This window comes from Neopelma chrysocephalum, unplaced genomic scaffold (genome assembly GCF_003984885.1).
Source record: "Neopelma chrysocephalum unplaced genomic scaffold, ASM398488v2 Primary Assembly neopelma1_23, whole genome shotgun sequence".
In the NCBI taxonomy this organism is placed as follows: domain Eukaryota; kingdom Metazoa; phylum Chordata; class Aves; order Passeriformes; family Pipridae; genus Neopelma; species Neopelma chrysocephalum.
The window spans coordinates 19,086,564-19,104,075 of record NW_020897691.1 but is presented as its reverse complement, the minus strand read 5'-3'; the positions used below and the strand labels follow the sequence as shown (position 1 = coordinate 19,104,075).

Below are 17,512 nucleotides of genomic sequence, written 5' to 3'. Positions count from 1 at the left end.
GAGCTCACACAAAAATGGCTGCCCAGCAGAGCCGCAGGAAAGGGGCAGCAACAGGCATTTGGGAGGTAGTGAAGGCTTAAATCAGAGCTGTATGAAACATGAACATCTGTGGTTCGGTCATTTGTCAGTACAGTTGGTGTTTGTCAACGTGGTCAGTGAGGTCATTTGTCAAAACAAAACTCCGCTGAGTTCCCAGATGCCTCGTTCTTTCACGTTAACTTCCCTAACATAAGTGCAGGAATAAAAAGAATGTTCTTGTCATTACAAGAATAAATTCATTATAGGTTAGAGTGAAATCCAAAACAATTACAAGGAAGCATTTACCTCTCCACAGACAACATCTCTCTGTTATTTTAGCCAGCAATTTGGAAAACTAATTAAAAAAATGGATGATTGTACTCTATGTTTTAAACTAATCAGTAATGCTAGCATTTGCTATTTCCTATAAACACTGTTTTTAAAAGCCTTTCTAAATTGATGCTTTTAAATAAAAATAATTTTCTTGCTCTTTTTAGTTATCACAGGTCATTGGGCATGGGTAGCTGAGGAGGTTTAATAGGCCAGAGTCCATTTTCCCACTAGTTTGATCCAATTAGGCTTAGACAGCAGTGACTAAAAAGTGTTAGCATTACAGAGTGACTTGACTCATTTTCTCCAGGAGAAATGTCTCTGATCTCATGATATTGATGTACAAATGCAGGTTCATTGACCAATAGCGAATCCCATTAACTTAAATAGGGCTTTATGCAGGCATCTGCCCTACTCACAAGAATCAAAATCTTTATGATTAAAACCTAGTCCCTAAATAACAGGAGTTTGCATCTCATAAACTCTTTCCTCCTCTCTGCCCCAGTCCCATGTTGTCATGCTGCCAACAGTTTCAGAAAATTTAGGAAAAATAAAAATGCAAGAGTTCACTTTTAATCCATAGACTGACTGTTCACCACTATGACTGAAATATGTTTATTGGTAAACCCCAAAACATTTATGATGCAACTCTGTTCAGTGGATAAATACTGGGACAAGATCGCCAGGAAGGGAAGATTTTAATAAAGCTTTTTAGACAAACATGTAATATTGTAAAGCCACTGACCTTCCAAAGGGTCAAGCACCTTTAATATGTCTCCAAGTGAGTGTTCGAAGCAGAAGCCCACTGACCTAACAGTCAGGTATGAATACCCTGCCTCAGGGTGTTTTTCACAAACAATACAAACACATACACTCTGCTCATAGCATCTGTCTCCTCTACTTCCCTGAGAACGAAAAAACCATATAAGGTGTGGCAATGGATTTATGGAAAAAGTCCTGTCAAAGATGGACTGGTGACGAAAAAGAAGAAAACAGCTCAAATGTTATAGAAACAGAAGTTTTTAATGTTGTTTTAACATGTCTTAAAATGGCTTTTTGCATTTCTGCAAAGTCACTGCTCCTTCTTCCCCGACACCCTCTGTAAAGACCTCTTATCTCCCATGCAGGAGTGTCCTGGGAAGATGTCCTGAGGTGTTCTCATTGGCCTTTTGTTAACCCCTTCCTATTGGCTGTTAACTCTCTACCTGATTGGTTTTCCTGTAAGACCTTGCACTTGTGATTGGTCTCCTTTGACCCTCCCAAGAGCCTTATAAAGCCCTACCCCCACAATAAACTTCCTCTTTCTCCCTGGTGGTCTGTGTGTGCTCCTTATGGGGTCGCAGGCCACGTGGCGGGGGCAGGGGGGAAGAGCATGCACCTCCAGGTAATGGACTGATACCCAGGGCCTGAAGGTTCCCCCTCCAGCTCATCCGTCATAAATAAGGGAAAGAGATCCATAGTCAAGCTATGAAAAATGAATAGTTATTCTATGAATTGAACTTTGAAGCTTAAATAACAGTGGTAAAAGTCTGGGAAAATGAAAGATGTGCGGTTTTAATTTAGTGCTACCCCAAAAACTCAGTTAGAACATTTAAACATCTTTCTTTACTTTAACTAGAATCTTCAATGGACCAAAAGTGCCTCTGGGGAATCAGCAAAGCGTTCTGCAAGATCTGAAGAAGATTCGGGGGGAGGAGACCATGGGGGGAATTATCTGCACTTCAAAGAGTTTCCTTCAATATCACTATTTCAGATGAAGATTTACAAAATGTTTATTATTTATACATTTAGTTATTTAAACAAATGTAATGTATTACTCAGATGAGAACAAAAAGAGTTTGAAAACTTAATTTTTATGCTGTAGAAAGAATAAAGCCTATTGGACTGAAGTTCCCTTTGACGTTCCTTTCTCTTTTTAAAGAGACTTTTTGCAAACCAAAGACAAAAATAATGTCAACTTCTCACCTCTCTTTTGAGGTTCAAAGGGTTTTTTTCCCTTCATTTTAGTATTATTTTGTATGGTAAGTATCAAATGAGGGCTCTGTTTGCTTGAATTTCAATGAAAAATAAGACAGAAGTAAGAAGCAGCAGCAAGTATTCCACACTGAGAGTGCTGCTTTCTACACTTTTGATACAACTACTCTAAAAAGTCTGCAAAAAGAATAGAAACAACAATAAAAAAAGTGTAAAAAACCTATACTGAAATAACTTGGCTGTTTCATTATGTTGCATCATTTAAAACGAACTTCAGAAAATAGGAAACTACTTTCTAAAGCCAGGGCATCTAGACACATTCAGTGGCTGTTACCTGTGTGCAGAAGGATGGCACAAAAATGCTAGGCAATTTTTTTTTTTTAAGTTTCTGTATGATACAAAAATTCAAGAAGTCCTTTAGAGCATGTGATGAACTTCAAAGATATATTTACATTCCATTTAATGTTATATGACTCTAATATGTGCTTGACCTTGTCCTGAGGTGTATTTGAAGTCTGCAACAACCTATCACAATGCAACTTTTTTGATCTTCATCGTTTTCAGGCCTCATTCTGTACCTCCAAGTAATTTCTCTTTCTCTGGCATCACAGATTAATTAAGCTAACCTTCCAAAAAACCTGATCTGACAGGTGAAACAGATTTAAAAAAAAAGTCTTAGTAAGCATCTCTCCCGTGTCCCCTAGGCCTTTGTGAGACAGGTCCATGAAAAGCGTGTACACTATTGCTCTCACTCCGTCAGTTTTCCATGCTATCCTGTGCAGCCAGAGGTTCTTCCTGACACCCCTAGGTCCTTTGAGAGCATTTCTTTGTGTTAATGGACACCTGCCTGCATCCAGTCTCACTGCTGTGCTGGGCCCTCTCTGCTGGCCTTGAGAGCATCCCCCCAGCTGATCCTGCTCAACACCCCAGGGGCTCTGCTCGTTTGCCACAATGTGCTTCAGTGGCTGCAGGTGCTCAGGCTGTGGGCTCGGGTTACAGCCTTGGGGCAGCACGGGAGCAAACCAGCTCCCAGCAGCTTCCAGGCCAGCGGGGGAGCTGGGTGAACAAAAGTTTCTATGCAACCTTTGACTGTGAAGGTGAGTTCCTACAGCCTACCTAAAAGGCAGCAGCAAAACAGAAGCATTGTAATGGCATGTTGCATATTTTAGCATAACTTCAGTAGAATCAGAGGCTGTTGATTGATTTTTAAGGCCATACGAATGTTGTCAGCTAGACTAAAATATATGGCAGGCCAGAACTGAGTTAATGTGCCAGTAAGACAAAAAGCCTTTGCCAGCAGGGAAATGTAAAGCTCTGAATTCCCTATGGCTGTAACTAGGTGAAACAAAGGTATGGCTGGTTACCTACTGTTACGCTGGTATGGCTTACACAATTCACACAGCTCATGAGAAACTCCTAAAAAAATGAGGATGCCTTGGTAATAATGTCCTTAGTTCTACTGAGAGTTTTGTAAGGATTGTTTGCCTTTTCTTTGCATGAAGTAACATTTGTCATTGTTTAGGCCACACCAATGGCAGGGGTTTTTAGCAAGGTTCTCCAGTATGCTGTCCTTTATCTCCTTCTGTTATTCCTATCCCTGCTGACAGCTAGTCAACACAATTCTTTTTACTAGTAAGTTCGTGTTTTCTCAGTTGGGGGCTAAACTTTCACTGCAATGGAGACGTTTTGCAAAAAAGTTACTGCTTTCAAATATATTTTTATTAGGGGAAACATTCAGAACAAACCACTTGAATTTACTGTTTTGTTTTGATGATGTCTAATACTTTTGAAATACTTAGTTTTGATAGAATGTTGTAGGTCACTATTCTGATTAACTTCCCATCATTTGATGATGATGATGGCTAGGCTTCGTGAACGAAGATTTGGGAAGGGCTCTACCCACATTTGCTACAAGCGTGCTGGTGGCTAAAGAGGCCAATATGAGAGACAAGTCTGGTTGCAAAAGGCACAGCAGAAAGACTCCTTGGATGGTATTGGCAAGACACGATTCTTTCTGCGTTGTCTTTTCTCCTCAAGAATGATCCTGCGTACATTTTCGTCTCATCATTTAGTATTATATTTAATATCAAAGCAATGTACTTTTACTTAACATTGTAGCAAAATTACAAATCACCGTGTAATTTGTGTCTTAATGAAACTACCTTGTGTATCTTTACACAAAACTTGCTTCAAAACTTGAAAATACTCTGTGGAATCTGGAAAACAAAGTTAGAATCACAGAAATCTCATTTCAAGCTATGAAAATCTGTCATTGAAACCTCTGTACTGAAAACTCAGCATAGTTATTTCTGCAAATATCAAAATACTGCAACATTTTGTTTGTTACTATATAGTTAATGGGGGAATGGTTTATTATTTATTTGATTATTTTCAACATAGCACAAAAATTCTTCAAAAAATATGAACATATCATCATTTTAAACTTTCACTTCTCTACAGCTGATAATGCTGATACCAACACTAGTAAACACCACTGCCTACAAACTAATTAGAAAATGAAAGTTTATGCTTAGATGATTGTTCTGCTTGCATTTTTCATAATTGACTATAGCAAGAACATTGTTTGATCTTGAGTACTGCATAATAAATGTTATCAGTTACTTTTTCTTTATCAACCAGAGAATTTGTGAACAAAAGATATTTTTTCAACTTCTTTTTCCATTAAAATGAAGAGGTGTGTCTTTAATATATCAATGCACCACTGAAAGGGTCTTAAAATACTATATATTACTAGATCCTTATAAACCTGAGGCGAGGATTGCATTTTTTAATAGTTTAAGGATGATAAAGTAGTTCTTCCAGTGAATGACTACTACTCATATTTCTTTCAATATAAGCTAAAAGATTTTTTTTTAAATTAGGACAAGCTGATCTTAGTATGTGCTTAAGTTTGATATAGTATGTTAATTGCTGGATGACCAAAAACTGATGACAAAAGCTTTGGTCATAAATAGAGCTCTCATACAAACACATCCTAGTGAAAGGAAAAAAAATAGTTCATATATATATATGTGTGTGCTTTTATATCACTTCTCCTGTCCACAAGAAAGATGGAGAGAGGCTATTTACAAGGGCATGTAGTGACAGGACAAGGGGGAATGGCTTTAAATGGCAAGAGGGCAGGTCTAGATTAGATATTAGGAAGAAATTCTTTACCATGAGGGTGATGAGGTACTGGAACAGGTTGTCCAGAGAAGCTGTGGCTGCCCAATCTCTGGAATTGTTCAAGGCCGGGTTGAATGGGGCTTTGAGCAACCTGGTCTTAGCGGAAGGTGTTCCTGTCCATGACAGGAGGGCTGGAACGAGATGCTCTTTAAGGTCTCTTCCAAACCAGGGCATTCTGTGACTCTGTGATTCTATGATTTTGAGTGCATCAAACAAAGATTACCTCAATTCTGTTCTCAGTGTGGAGAAAAATAAAGTCAGATTGATTTTTTTGGGAACTCACTGATGGTATCCAACTGATGATGCTGATTATAGAAGGTGTACAAGGGCTGCTCCATACTTGTGGGTTAGGGCACTTGGTGGCATGTTGTGGGGGTGTGGGTGCTGAAGGGGCTCCGCAGCAGCTGGTTGCTCCCCTTGGGGTGTACAGGGGAGCCCACAGAGGAGGTCTGCTCCTGCCTCACCCACAGCAGTGCTTCCCCTGTGACTGGGATGGATTGCAGGAACTTGCTAAATATTGATTCTGCTAAGGTTTGGAGTTAAAGTTAATTTAAGTAGTACATGTAAAAAAGGGTTTTATGAATTGATTTCAAATGACAAAGAAGTATTGAAAAAGCATTAAACCTAAGTGCTATTTTAAACAATAAATTTAAGCTTATGGTAATTGCATTATGTATTTGCAGATGAAAGAGTAGGCTGGGGGCAAATATACCCTGTGCTGCTGAAAACAGGCACTCCTTTGAAAGTGTTCTTAAAGTAAAATGCTGTCCTGGGTGCAGAGGGGCTGCATGTGGGATGGCAGCTTGGCTTCCCCAGCTTCTCTGACACAAACCTACAAGGCTGCTGCTTAGGGGAGCAGCCAAGCTGCCTGGGATGGCTCCTGCCAAGCTGATTTTGTACACAGGAGAGAAACTAGCTGGACACAAGAGGCAAGTGTGGAGGGGTGGAGAGTGATCAGAAGGTCAAGGGAGATGATTATCCCTTTCTACTTCACTGTGGTGAGACTCCCACCTGGAGAGCTGCATCCAGCTCTGGCGTTCCCAGCACAGGAAAGGCAAGGATCTGTTGGAGCGAGTCCAGAGGACAGACACAAATATAACTGGGGCCTGGAGCGTCTCTCCTAAGAGGAAAGGTTTAGAGAGTCAGTGCTGTTCAGCCTGGAGAACAGAAGGCTCTGGGGAGACCTTATAGAAGCCTTCTTATACCTAAAGGATAGTGGAGACTGGTACAAGGGAGCTGGAGAAGGACTTTTTACAAGGGTGCCTGTAGGGTAGGGAGGAATGGCTTTAAACTGAGGTTTAGTTTAGATATTAGGAAGAAATTCTTCACTGGGAGGGTGGTGAGACACTGGGACAAGTTGCCCAGAGAAGCTGTGGGTGCCCCATCCCTGGAAGTGTTCAAGGCCAGGTTGGATGGGGCTTTGAGCAACCTGGTCTAGTGGAAGGTGTCCCTGCCCGTGGTAGGGGGGTTGGATCGAGATGATCTTTAAGGTCCCTTCCAACCCAAACCATCCTATGAGAGCAGGGCCAAAAGGAGCTCTTGGCACAGTCCCATAGAGAATGAGGTTCAGTGTATCAGACTGGGAGGAGTTATGGGTGCTTCTCTCCATGTAACCTTGTCACCTCCCACCAAACTGACTACTAAATAATTAAACATTGAAAGCTGGGAACAACCCTCCCTCCAAACCCCACCGCCACGTTCTGTCCCAAGGTAAATGACTGCTGCTGATGGAGAGGAAAGGTCAAATTCATGCAAATTAGGGGATTCTTGGCTTCCTGCCATGGCTGTTCAGTGATGGCACTGCTGCCCAAAACTGCATGCATGGCCTTTGTGTGGATTGATGGATTGATTGCCTGCTGGCTGACCCGTGCCCAATGCAGAAAGGAAATGAGAAGTCTTTCTTGTGTTCCTTTACATGTATAATTTCATAACTAGCAGGTCCAGACATTATAAACTAAGCAAACAGTGCAGATTAGACTTCCTATTAGAGGAATTTAATAGCAGTTAAATGTCCTTGAATAATGATTTACCAGTATATTTTGCAGTGTCCTTTCAGCATGACTTATCACTCCAGCACCACACCCTTTTCCTGTACCTGGGGCAAGAAGTTGTGCTGCTCTTTGTGCGGTCAGGCTGAAGGTCCAATGCATGTCAGTTCTCTCTTACACTAGGTTTTGAGATGCTCTGGGAGGTAAATCAAATCTACTGGCTTCTGGAGAGTTTGCAGCCAGCAACAAATCATTGTCCATAGTGTAATGGGTAAATAACTCTGTGAGTGTATGGTCATAGCAGCTGTCAAAATATTCTGGGTGGAAAAACAAGCAAACCAAACACCTCAATGCATTAAGTGCTTAACCTGCTTTGCCTGCATTAGATTAGAAACAGTACCCTAGCAGGAGTGCTGCTGTGTTTGCAGGGAGCTAGTAACATCTAGGAGGTGCAGGCCAGGAATGGTAACCTGCTTGGCTAAGGTCACAGCCAGAAGAATGTACACAGCTGCAGCTGAAGATAAAAGAAGCTAATGAAGTTAGTTTAAGTCTCCTGCTTAAAAGAAGGTATTTAATGTATATGATCTGTACAGACACATTATATATTGGTATATTTTCTTCCTCATGCCATACATAAGAAACAAAATATATCTCAGCTGTTGGCTTGCTAGTCAGTGTTTTGGTTCTGCGAGTTGCCTTTCCTAGACAAGATATGCATGTTGTGGAAGGCTGGCATATTCTAGGCTGATAAAAATGTATGAGCCACTTGAGGTACTGAATAAGCTGACATTATAGAGGCTATAATGTTATTTTCACAGGGTACATTGGTCATACATCTGGCTTTTGATTGGGCAACTTTATTGATATTTAAAGAAAACTCCCTTTACTCAAAATACTCTATGTAGTAGAAAAGCTGAGGAAGTTATAGTAGCTGACTGGAAAGGTTGGCTACTTATGCTTACTGTAAGTAATATGCCCATCTTTTGAAGGTGTAGAATGTCAAACGTGTGACTTGAAGATTTTTTCTCTTCTTTACCTCCCCTTGGCAGATCTCAACCACCTCCACACTATTAACGCTGGGAGTCCCTTGTAGTCAATTTTCCCTGCAGGATAAGAACCTTTGGGAGATGCTACTGTCTCAAGAAGTGGGGACACAATCCAGCACAAGAAGAAATCCCTCTGTATACTAGAAGGTATAAATAATAGACAAACCCTATGCTATTGAGTTATTTAAAAGATCAGGACTCTGTATTTGGTACTAACGCATTGTGGAAAGGAAGGAAGCAACCTGAGAGGTTTAGGGAGTAAGTATTAGGAAAAAAAAAAGGAACAAAAGAGAAGAACAACTTCTCCTGCACAATGTAATGAGACATATGCCAATGAAACCTGCACAACTATACAAAAGGGGTGGAAATACACTTTTTTTAGGTGTGTTCAGGATACTGATAACAAATAACTTGTTGTTAGAAGTCTGTCTTCCCTAACTGCGTATAAAATGTATAATGCTAGTTCTGCTGATGAAACCTTATGCTTAAATCTCAGTATTTCTCAGTTGTTGTATTATGTACAGAGCTTCATATTTAGTATTCAAAGACAAAAAAAGAATCTTCTATAAGCAGTCCACTGTAAGCTTTAGTGGTGGTGATAAAAGTAGTGGAACATTGTTTCTTTCCAAATTCTCTTGGAGGGAAAGAAATGTAATACTTGATTTTGCAGTTTTGTGTTATAATTTGACGGTAAAACATGTACTAGATTAAGTTATTTTTCTTCTTCTCAGTTGCAGATGTATACATAGAACTGGTAAGCAAATTTGTAAATGTAAAGCAGAATTCCATCATGGAGTACTGTAAACTTTTCCTAGCATGTGTTTTTCACATTAGATAAACATACATCCTTCTCCTGGCATGATAATGTGTCAGCTTGCCCTTAAAAAATACTCTGTAGTGGAGCAAAAGTCAGAATGTTTGTCATTCAGGAGACTCTTTACAGACCTGAATAAACATTGTAGAGATGCCTGAGTCATTAGGGATTTGCTCTGCTAGCTAGGCAATTCTACCGCATCACCCTTTCAGTGTAAATAACCACCCTTAATTAATGGAAAGGCAATATATACCAAGTCATGACAGACCAAGTAAATTAATAAATACAGGAGAAAATGTTGTAGCTCTGTTGAAGGCATCAGATGAGGATCTTGCTACTTCATCTCATTAGTTTAGGCTAGTTAAAACAAATGTGAAGTATAAACCTACATTTTTTTACACCATACAACAGCATTGAAATGAAATACATTTTAGCTTGTGTTAGAATAAGTAATTAGAAGTACAAATTGAGTCATTTAGGCATGTGAATAGCTGTATTTAGTATGCAGTCCAGAACAGCTGCCTCTTGTATCCACATCTACTGACAATCACAGAAAGGACGGCCAGACTTTGCAAACCCATTTCTGATAGTGCACAAATAAACATCTGGGGCTGGATTTAAAAATGCAGACAGTATTAATCCTTCCCCATTCCTGCTGTCTTGGGAATTGGAAAGGTAAATGTAATTAAGTAAAAACTAAATTTACCAGCCTGCATGTGGAAGCTCCTATTTTCCTTCCCTTGGTCCCACTACCACTCAAAATCTTTTTTTACTTCCATTTTACTTATATCAACTACCAACGAAATGTGAAATTCCCCTAGTTTGGTTTAATTATGCTTTTCCTTGGAATGATCCAAACGTAAAAATAGAGTAAGGCAGCAGGGACATACGATGCTTTTCTTTCAGCTCTGTCTTTGTGTTCTGCCTCCCTTTTTCCAAATGACCATGCCTTTTCACCCTTTCCTTCATCAGTACTTTTCTCTCTCCTTTCTTCAGGCTCAATAATCCTTAAAAGGAATTTACCATGGGAACTGTCAGATTGCTTGAGAAAACAAAGTGGGGAGTCCCCTGACATTTCACAAATTAACCTGAGGAAAATTAAAATTTGCAGGTGGTATGGGGCCATGTTCTAGATACCTGAATTCCACTCTGCTACAAGAGTAGGACCTGCCTTTTCAATTTACTGTTGCTTTTGTTTCCATTTTCTCCTCCTCCACCTGCAGTTACTTGCTCATGACTTGGAAAATAAGCTTTTTGCAGAGTGACTGCTTTGTGGTTTTGTATGTGAGCATGGTTTCCACATATTTGACATTACCATATTGATGGTGATAGAAGTCATCTTTCTCTGGAGAACTCTTGACTCAAAATTTGAGACTGCTCCTAAAACTCCTTTAAAACTCCAAAAGACTGACTTCTGTGATAGTGTTATTACAGTGTTTGGGGCAACAGGTGTGTATTATTTTTAGGTACGTTATTACTACCACCTGCAGAATAAGGAACCTACACACAGCTTCTTGAAGGGTTAACTAGCTGTGTGCCATCTCAGCTCAGTTCCCACTTTTCAGTTCAGTTTCAAGTTAGCTTGGGCATCTGCACTATGAATGCTTACAATCCTCTCTCTTCTATAGGGGGGAACAGTGGAGATGACAGTAATTTTTAAATTTCAGTTACACTCCTTTATTACCAAGAGGTACTTTCATATTATTTGTGAAATAAGAGGTGTAGCCTGTGTTGCACTGTAGAAATGTTGTAGAGGAATCATTAATGTGTAACACAAGCATATGCTTTTTCTACAGTATTTCTCTAAGTAAATCTTTCTTATGGATGCATCCAGACCAAAAATATAATGGTCTCATAGTAGTGGTGGCACAGGTTACGGTGTGCAACAGCAAAAGAAGATGGAAGAGAAGGTGCATAGGCTTTTAAACACGCGGATGAATTTTTCTTCTCCATTCTTCCTTATGGGTAGTTGAAAATGTAGAGTTTCTGAGCAGGATGTTTTCATGTGTTGGTTTTTGTTTTGTGGGTTTTTTTGAAAGAATGGTGTAGGAAATTATGTTAACAAGAAACAAAATCGTTTTTTCCTGCCAAAGGAGATAAGCATTTAATTCCTGAAGTGATTGTACAGGTAAGATTCATTGATGCCCTTTCAATCCTGCAACTAATTAGTTGCTTGGGTCTGCCAAAGAAACAGGTACATCACTGATATATGTATATGTATATATGTGTGTATATATATTTATGTATGTATGTCAAATATTTGTGTTTGATTAGTGCCTAAAATACTAATGGGCTGCTTTCCCCTAAATAACTCATTGCAGTTTTAGAATTTCAAATATTGCATCTTCTTGTTAGTACTACTATAAGCTTCACTACAGAGTGATTGTATCAGCATAAAACTGTAGAATTTGCTTTTTAAACTGAAAACCAAAATATCTCTTGTAGGAACCATACCAACAGCAGCTCAAGCTTGTTCAGGATTCAGTTAGAGCATGTTAAGTTCACAAGTCTCACGAGCAGGTCTTCTACAGAGGTTTAGAGAACACTGTTGGAGAGGTGAAATCATACAAAGACAACAGAGGGAATTGGAGTTCCTATGTGTCACCTTTCTTCTAATAAATGTGCAGTAGTACTACCCAGTGATTTAGACTGTTTACTCTTATGGTAACAGAATAAAATCACATTCAGGCAGAGTCTGTACTATTAACCTTTTCCTTCCACTGTTGTGGTTCCTCAGCTAGTTCTTGGCCCAGCTGGAAAAGTAGCAGCAAATGTTACATACATATGGATTTTATGTGGCTGGATGGGTAGTTTTTTCCCCCATGTTGTTTAACCCAGTTCAGAGCAGTCCTGAATAACATTGAAGTGCTGCCTCTGACAGCTCAGAGCATTTTGACACAGGTGTAGTTTCCCTCAGGGGACTCGGGGTCTGAAGGCTGAAGAGAAAAGAGAATAGATGTCCTTTTTTGTCCTTGCTCAGAAAGGGGTGCATAGGGTTTATTTAACAGCTTGCTTGTATCCATGGGGCAATATCAAGCAGTAAAACGTTAGTAAGAAATACATTTAGCAGGGGATAGATACTACTTTCACACTGCCCAGTAATAAGCTGTAAAAATCATCCTTGAAATATGCCTCCTTCTCTGATGAAGAATTACAGGTGGTTATAATTCACCAGGCATTTCTGAAAGCAGTGATATGCAAGAGAAAGAGACCACTGCAGCAGGTGATGTGGGAGTGATTACTGAATAAGAAAAGCTAGAAGGAGAAATTACTTTTCATGACAGTAGGGAGGCACATTTCAAACTTGGCTTATAATTGTATATACTTTTCTGTCTCTGAAATTCTCTTACATATATTAATGTTATAGCAATCTATATGAACAAAATGGGCAGTATGCCAAAGGGGGTTGTAATTGTCAAGTACCTCCGTATTGTTATTGGAGAGGGGAGGAGGATATCCACTAACAGCGTAATTACATGGCAATTCCAGGTAAATTGATTATTATTAGCTTTTTATGATCGTACTAACAAAGTCAATGATCCAAGATGAAATAGCAAAAATTAGTGCTTGAACAATATTCAGAAACAAGGTATCACCAGGTGAGATGTATCTGAAACCAGATAATTCCTGAAATGGAAATGGCCATCTCCCACCAATTATAACTATGGATGTGCTCTATTAAAGCCAGATCCACTTTAATGGGGGACTCCCAGCATGAATGGCCACATAAGTATGCAATGACACATACAGTATCGAGAAGTGGGCGGGTGTTTATTCTAAATACCCACATCACTGGGGTATTTGCACCTTTAACCAACAGAGAGAATTACAGGTAGTGAATACAGATCAATTTCTTCAAGTTGGTTATTGCTTTAACAAAATCTTTTGTCACTTTTTCTAACATCCATCTTCAGTCCCCCAAACACAGCATGGAGACTGGATACCTGCATAGTCAGAACTATCATTTGTCAGCCATGTCTTCCCCTTTGAGGCTCTGTGGTTTTATATATAATAATTAAAAACACTTCTCTGTGATGTGAGAAGGCTTTTCGAAAAGGAGAGCAAATTGCTGCAATACAATAGCGTAATATTTTTGAAGGTCATAATAATAAAGTGGGGGAAAGAGAATAATCATTATTGCTCTTTCTTGTAATTAGTTTGCTTTCCGATATCCCACACTGTAACTAGAACATTATTCAAGAACACCCATCACAGTGCTTAACAAGATTTAATGTACATTTATTCTTAACATGTGGAACATATAAAGATTTTATACTGAATAAATGAAATTCATTAAGCCAGAGGAAAAGGAGGAATTTACATCAAGTTTTTTTCTTTTTAACTACATTATCTTGAAATACAAATGCAGATTCTTGTCACTGAAAAATCTTTGAAGTTGTGTTTCTTCCTTTTTTTTCCTGTATATATTTTTTTTGTCTGTAGACTGGTAACCATTTTCTTAAATCAATCCATACGTAACCATTTCCACACCTTGATTTATAAAGCAAATTGTGATCGGCTGCTCTCCCGAAATAGAGCATGACTTTATACATACAGAAACTTGTACATTACCCTCAGTTGTTGGTTTTCTGTGTTGGGTTTTTCCTTTTTTCTTTTTTTTTTTTTATTATTTTTTGGAGATATGGCCCAAATGAAAGAAAAAAATAATTCTACTATCACTTTGTAGATACCACATCATGAAAAAGAAACTAAAAACTTTGTACTAAAAAAAAAAAATGAGGGTATGTTTCATGTACAACTTCTATATACATCACGGCCCTTAGGCAATAAAAAAATATTTTAAAAAATGATTAAAGGAATTGTGAAGAACTGTCATTGTGGAAGGTCAAAAAAAAACCAAACAGATGTAGACAAGACAGTTCTGGTGAGGAAGCAATTGATGTTTAACTTCAGGTTTTGTTTAAAAATCTTTTCACTTGACTTTTTTGTTTTGTTTTGCTCCTAACCTAATGTAACCATTTCTCCTGAGGAGAAACCAGTATCATTTTGGATTTTGACTACTGACTGACACCCTCCTTGATCCCCTACACCTACATCACTAGAATCTTCTATTGCACAGAGCTTTGGGTGATGGTATACAAGTTTTTTTTTTATTTTTTCCTTATTTGAAAAAATAAAACACACAGGAACTTGGTAAGTTGGTTATTTTTCACCTTTTTGTTTCAAAGTGGTGAGATTTTTTTTCCATCATACAATGGTTTGCCATAACATTTTTTTTTTAAAAGTCACTAGTTCGCTTCCCAAAAAATATGCAATACAAACATGGAAAAGAACATTGTAAAGGATAATCTATGGAAAAAAAAAGTGTGACCTTTGAATGTACTAGACAGCAACTTTGGTTAAAAAAAATAAAATAAAAAGTTGTACTTATACACATAGACAGCAAATATTAATTTTATAACTGTTCAAATTAATAATTTCTTTAATTCCCAATTGGTAAATAGTGAATGGGGCAGAGGAGCAAAGATTCTTTTTTTTTCCTTCTTCCTACGTTGGATAAACAAGAACAGAAAACAGCCAGTTATATGTGACCCTCTAATCTCCACTCACACATGCTTGGCTTCTCACTTATGTCATAACTGCCCAATCTGAAAAAGTACATCACAGATGACAGATGCAACCAGAGAGTTCAGGACAGCAGATATTGAGATATCCAGCAAACGACCCTCGTGCAAAAGGAACTCTGAGCGGTTCTCGTCCACTCGAGCCATGGCCAGCAAGGCCTTGGCTGCCCTGCACATCATGTCTACGCTAGGCGGCTCCAGAGGCGGAGGCTGCATGTGCATGAGGTTATGCTGGCTCTGCTGGTACTGGGCCATAGTGACTCCATCCTCCAGGAAGCTTATCAAGTTTCCGATACTTCCCTTCTGCACAGCTATTGCCCTTGCTGCTAATGTGTCTCCCTGGGCAAGGTTTGATAAGAGCGCCATGGACATTTCTCGGCAGACCGGGTTTTTGCGGTCCCCGACGTACCTAACTAAAGTAGCGTAGAGTTTCTCCTGACGACTGAACGGGGGGGTGGCCAAGATAAGGTCCACATTATTGTCCTGGATACTGAGCTTACATAGGGTCTCCAGCACAAGTCTCTGAGGCGAAAGAACTGAGTTGGGCCCCACGGTTGGAAAAGGATCCTGTGCCTCCGCAGACGGGCACACCATCCAGTGCAGCAAGCCATCCAAAATTGGCAAACAGATGCTTTCTGTGTAAGCAGACAAGTCTAGCTGCCCAGAAATGTTGGCTAATGTGACCAATGTATTATCCCTCAAGACTTCGAGGCAGTCCCACCACCACTCATCCTTGCTGCAGGCCACCCCTTTGTCCTCCTCTTCCTCTTTCTCGTAAGTCTGCGGCGCTCGCTTTCTTTCTGGATGCTCGTGGTGAAGAAGGATCAGCTTTCCCAGGATCAGCACCAAGCCTGGATGTTTGGACATTTCGGTGTCATTGCCAGGCACAAAAGACAAGCTACGGACAATATTTGACACACAGATGCAGCGTTTGGCCAAGGAGTCTTGCCAGTGAGTTATGGTGCATAGAGGAGTCTCATCCCGGCTCCTTGGCTCATCCTCTAGCAGTTTAATATTCCGGTGGCTTTTGGCTTGATGGATCCCAAAGGGAAATTTACTGCTCTCTGTTTGGGAACCAGAGTTTGAGTCTTCAGGTAATGCTCCTGGCCGAGCTGAGAGGACATCATCAATGGTTGCTGTTATACTTTTTTCTTGTTGTTCCTCAAATTCACCTTTCCCCTCGAGGTCCTTCTTTTTGCTTGGAGAGTTCAAGGAAGGAGGGGCTTTCCTACGTGGAGGAATCTCCATCTTGCTTTCAAAGTGAGTCTGGATATGCTCAGTTGTGTCACCACCACCAAGCTGCCAGTGGAGAAGTCCACTATCAAACTCCTGAACGCGTCCAAGTTTGTCAGATCGGTCAACAACAAATAGATTATTTTTCTTTACAATCTTTATTGGCAGCTTGTCAAATTTACTGGCTTGTTTTGGCCTCTCACTTGGATCAGCAATGGCACCAGGAGTGGAAAAAACAATGCTCTTTTCTTCTCCTTCTACCTTTTCATCCTCCCCCTCCTCCTCATCTTCATCAAAATAGTCAATACATTCGTCATTCTCATCTTTTCCAGTATCCTCTGCCAAGGACTGACTATCATCTTTCTTGGCTGCTTTGTGATCAAGTGCTTTGTGGCCTGGATCGCCCACTTCATATTCCATAAGGATTCCAAAAATGTCAATCAGGCATTTTCTAAAATATTCTACTAAAAGCTCAAGAAATCCAGATAACTGAGGGGAGAAGAAAGAACACAAAAATCAGATAAATATTTTTGTCTGCATGGAATTTTATTAGGAACACTGATGCATACATGCCTACATCCCTCATCCTGCTGTGGACCTATGGCTAGGTTCTGCGTCATCGAAGTTAAAAGAAACTCTTCTAGTGTCTGTCTAAACAGTATATAATGTCAAACTATCATGGCTCCATTTGCTTAAACTGTAACAGCTATAAGAAGCACAGAACTTTATTCATATGTCTCCTTTAAACCTAGTAGATGTCTTAGCCTAGCCGTTCCATCCCCTTCCAAGTGTCTCTTATTCTTGCTTATTTGTACAGAGTACTGAAGTTCCTACCTCAGTTTTTCTGATTTGTACTTTTATTAGACATCCGAAGTTTACAATTCTCCCTCTCCTTCCTTGTCTCTGCAGTTCAGGGTCTGAGTACTGACAGCCTAGATTAACATCCCAGCTCTATTGAATAGTTCCCTTTTTGCCTGGCAATAGTTAAAAATTGTTATTGGAACCTGGTGTTGTAAGTCACCTTTCAGAAACAGTTTTCATTTAGGTTTAACCTTCTTAATTAACTTGTAATCACTTTCGTATGGAAAGGTAGCAGTTGGACTTGATATTAATTTACGCTCAATGGCTTTATTATTAAAAATTCTTTGCCGTTATGATGTGTTCAGCTCCATTGTCAGGCTTTTAATTTGTTTGTTTGTTTTTTGTTTGTTTCTTTTAAAATAGTGGGCTAATAGGTTTTCAGCAAAATGTATCCTTCTGTCCATTCTAGATTCTCTTATGATTGCCAAACCCTTGAACAATTAATAACAAACTGATGCTTATGAACTGCACAAATTA

The 17,512-nt window shown here is 39.5% G+C and overlaps 1 protein-coding gene across 1 annotated transcript in view; it reads right to left on the bottom strand.

Moving 5' to 3' along the window:
- Nucleotides 1-13,567: 13,567 nt before the first annotated feature.
- Nucleotides 13,568-17,512, bottom strand: part of ARID1B (AT-rich interaction domain 1B) — a 324,487-nt gene continuing 320,542 nt past the window's right edge. Inside the window, 1 exon segment of the mRNA XM_027688947.1 lies at nucleotides 13,568-16,663. Coding sequence (XP_027544748.1) covers nucleotides 14,951-16,663 — 1,713 coding nt within the window. The 3' untranslated portion in view covers nucleotides 13,568-14,950.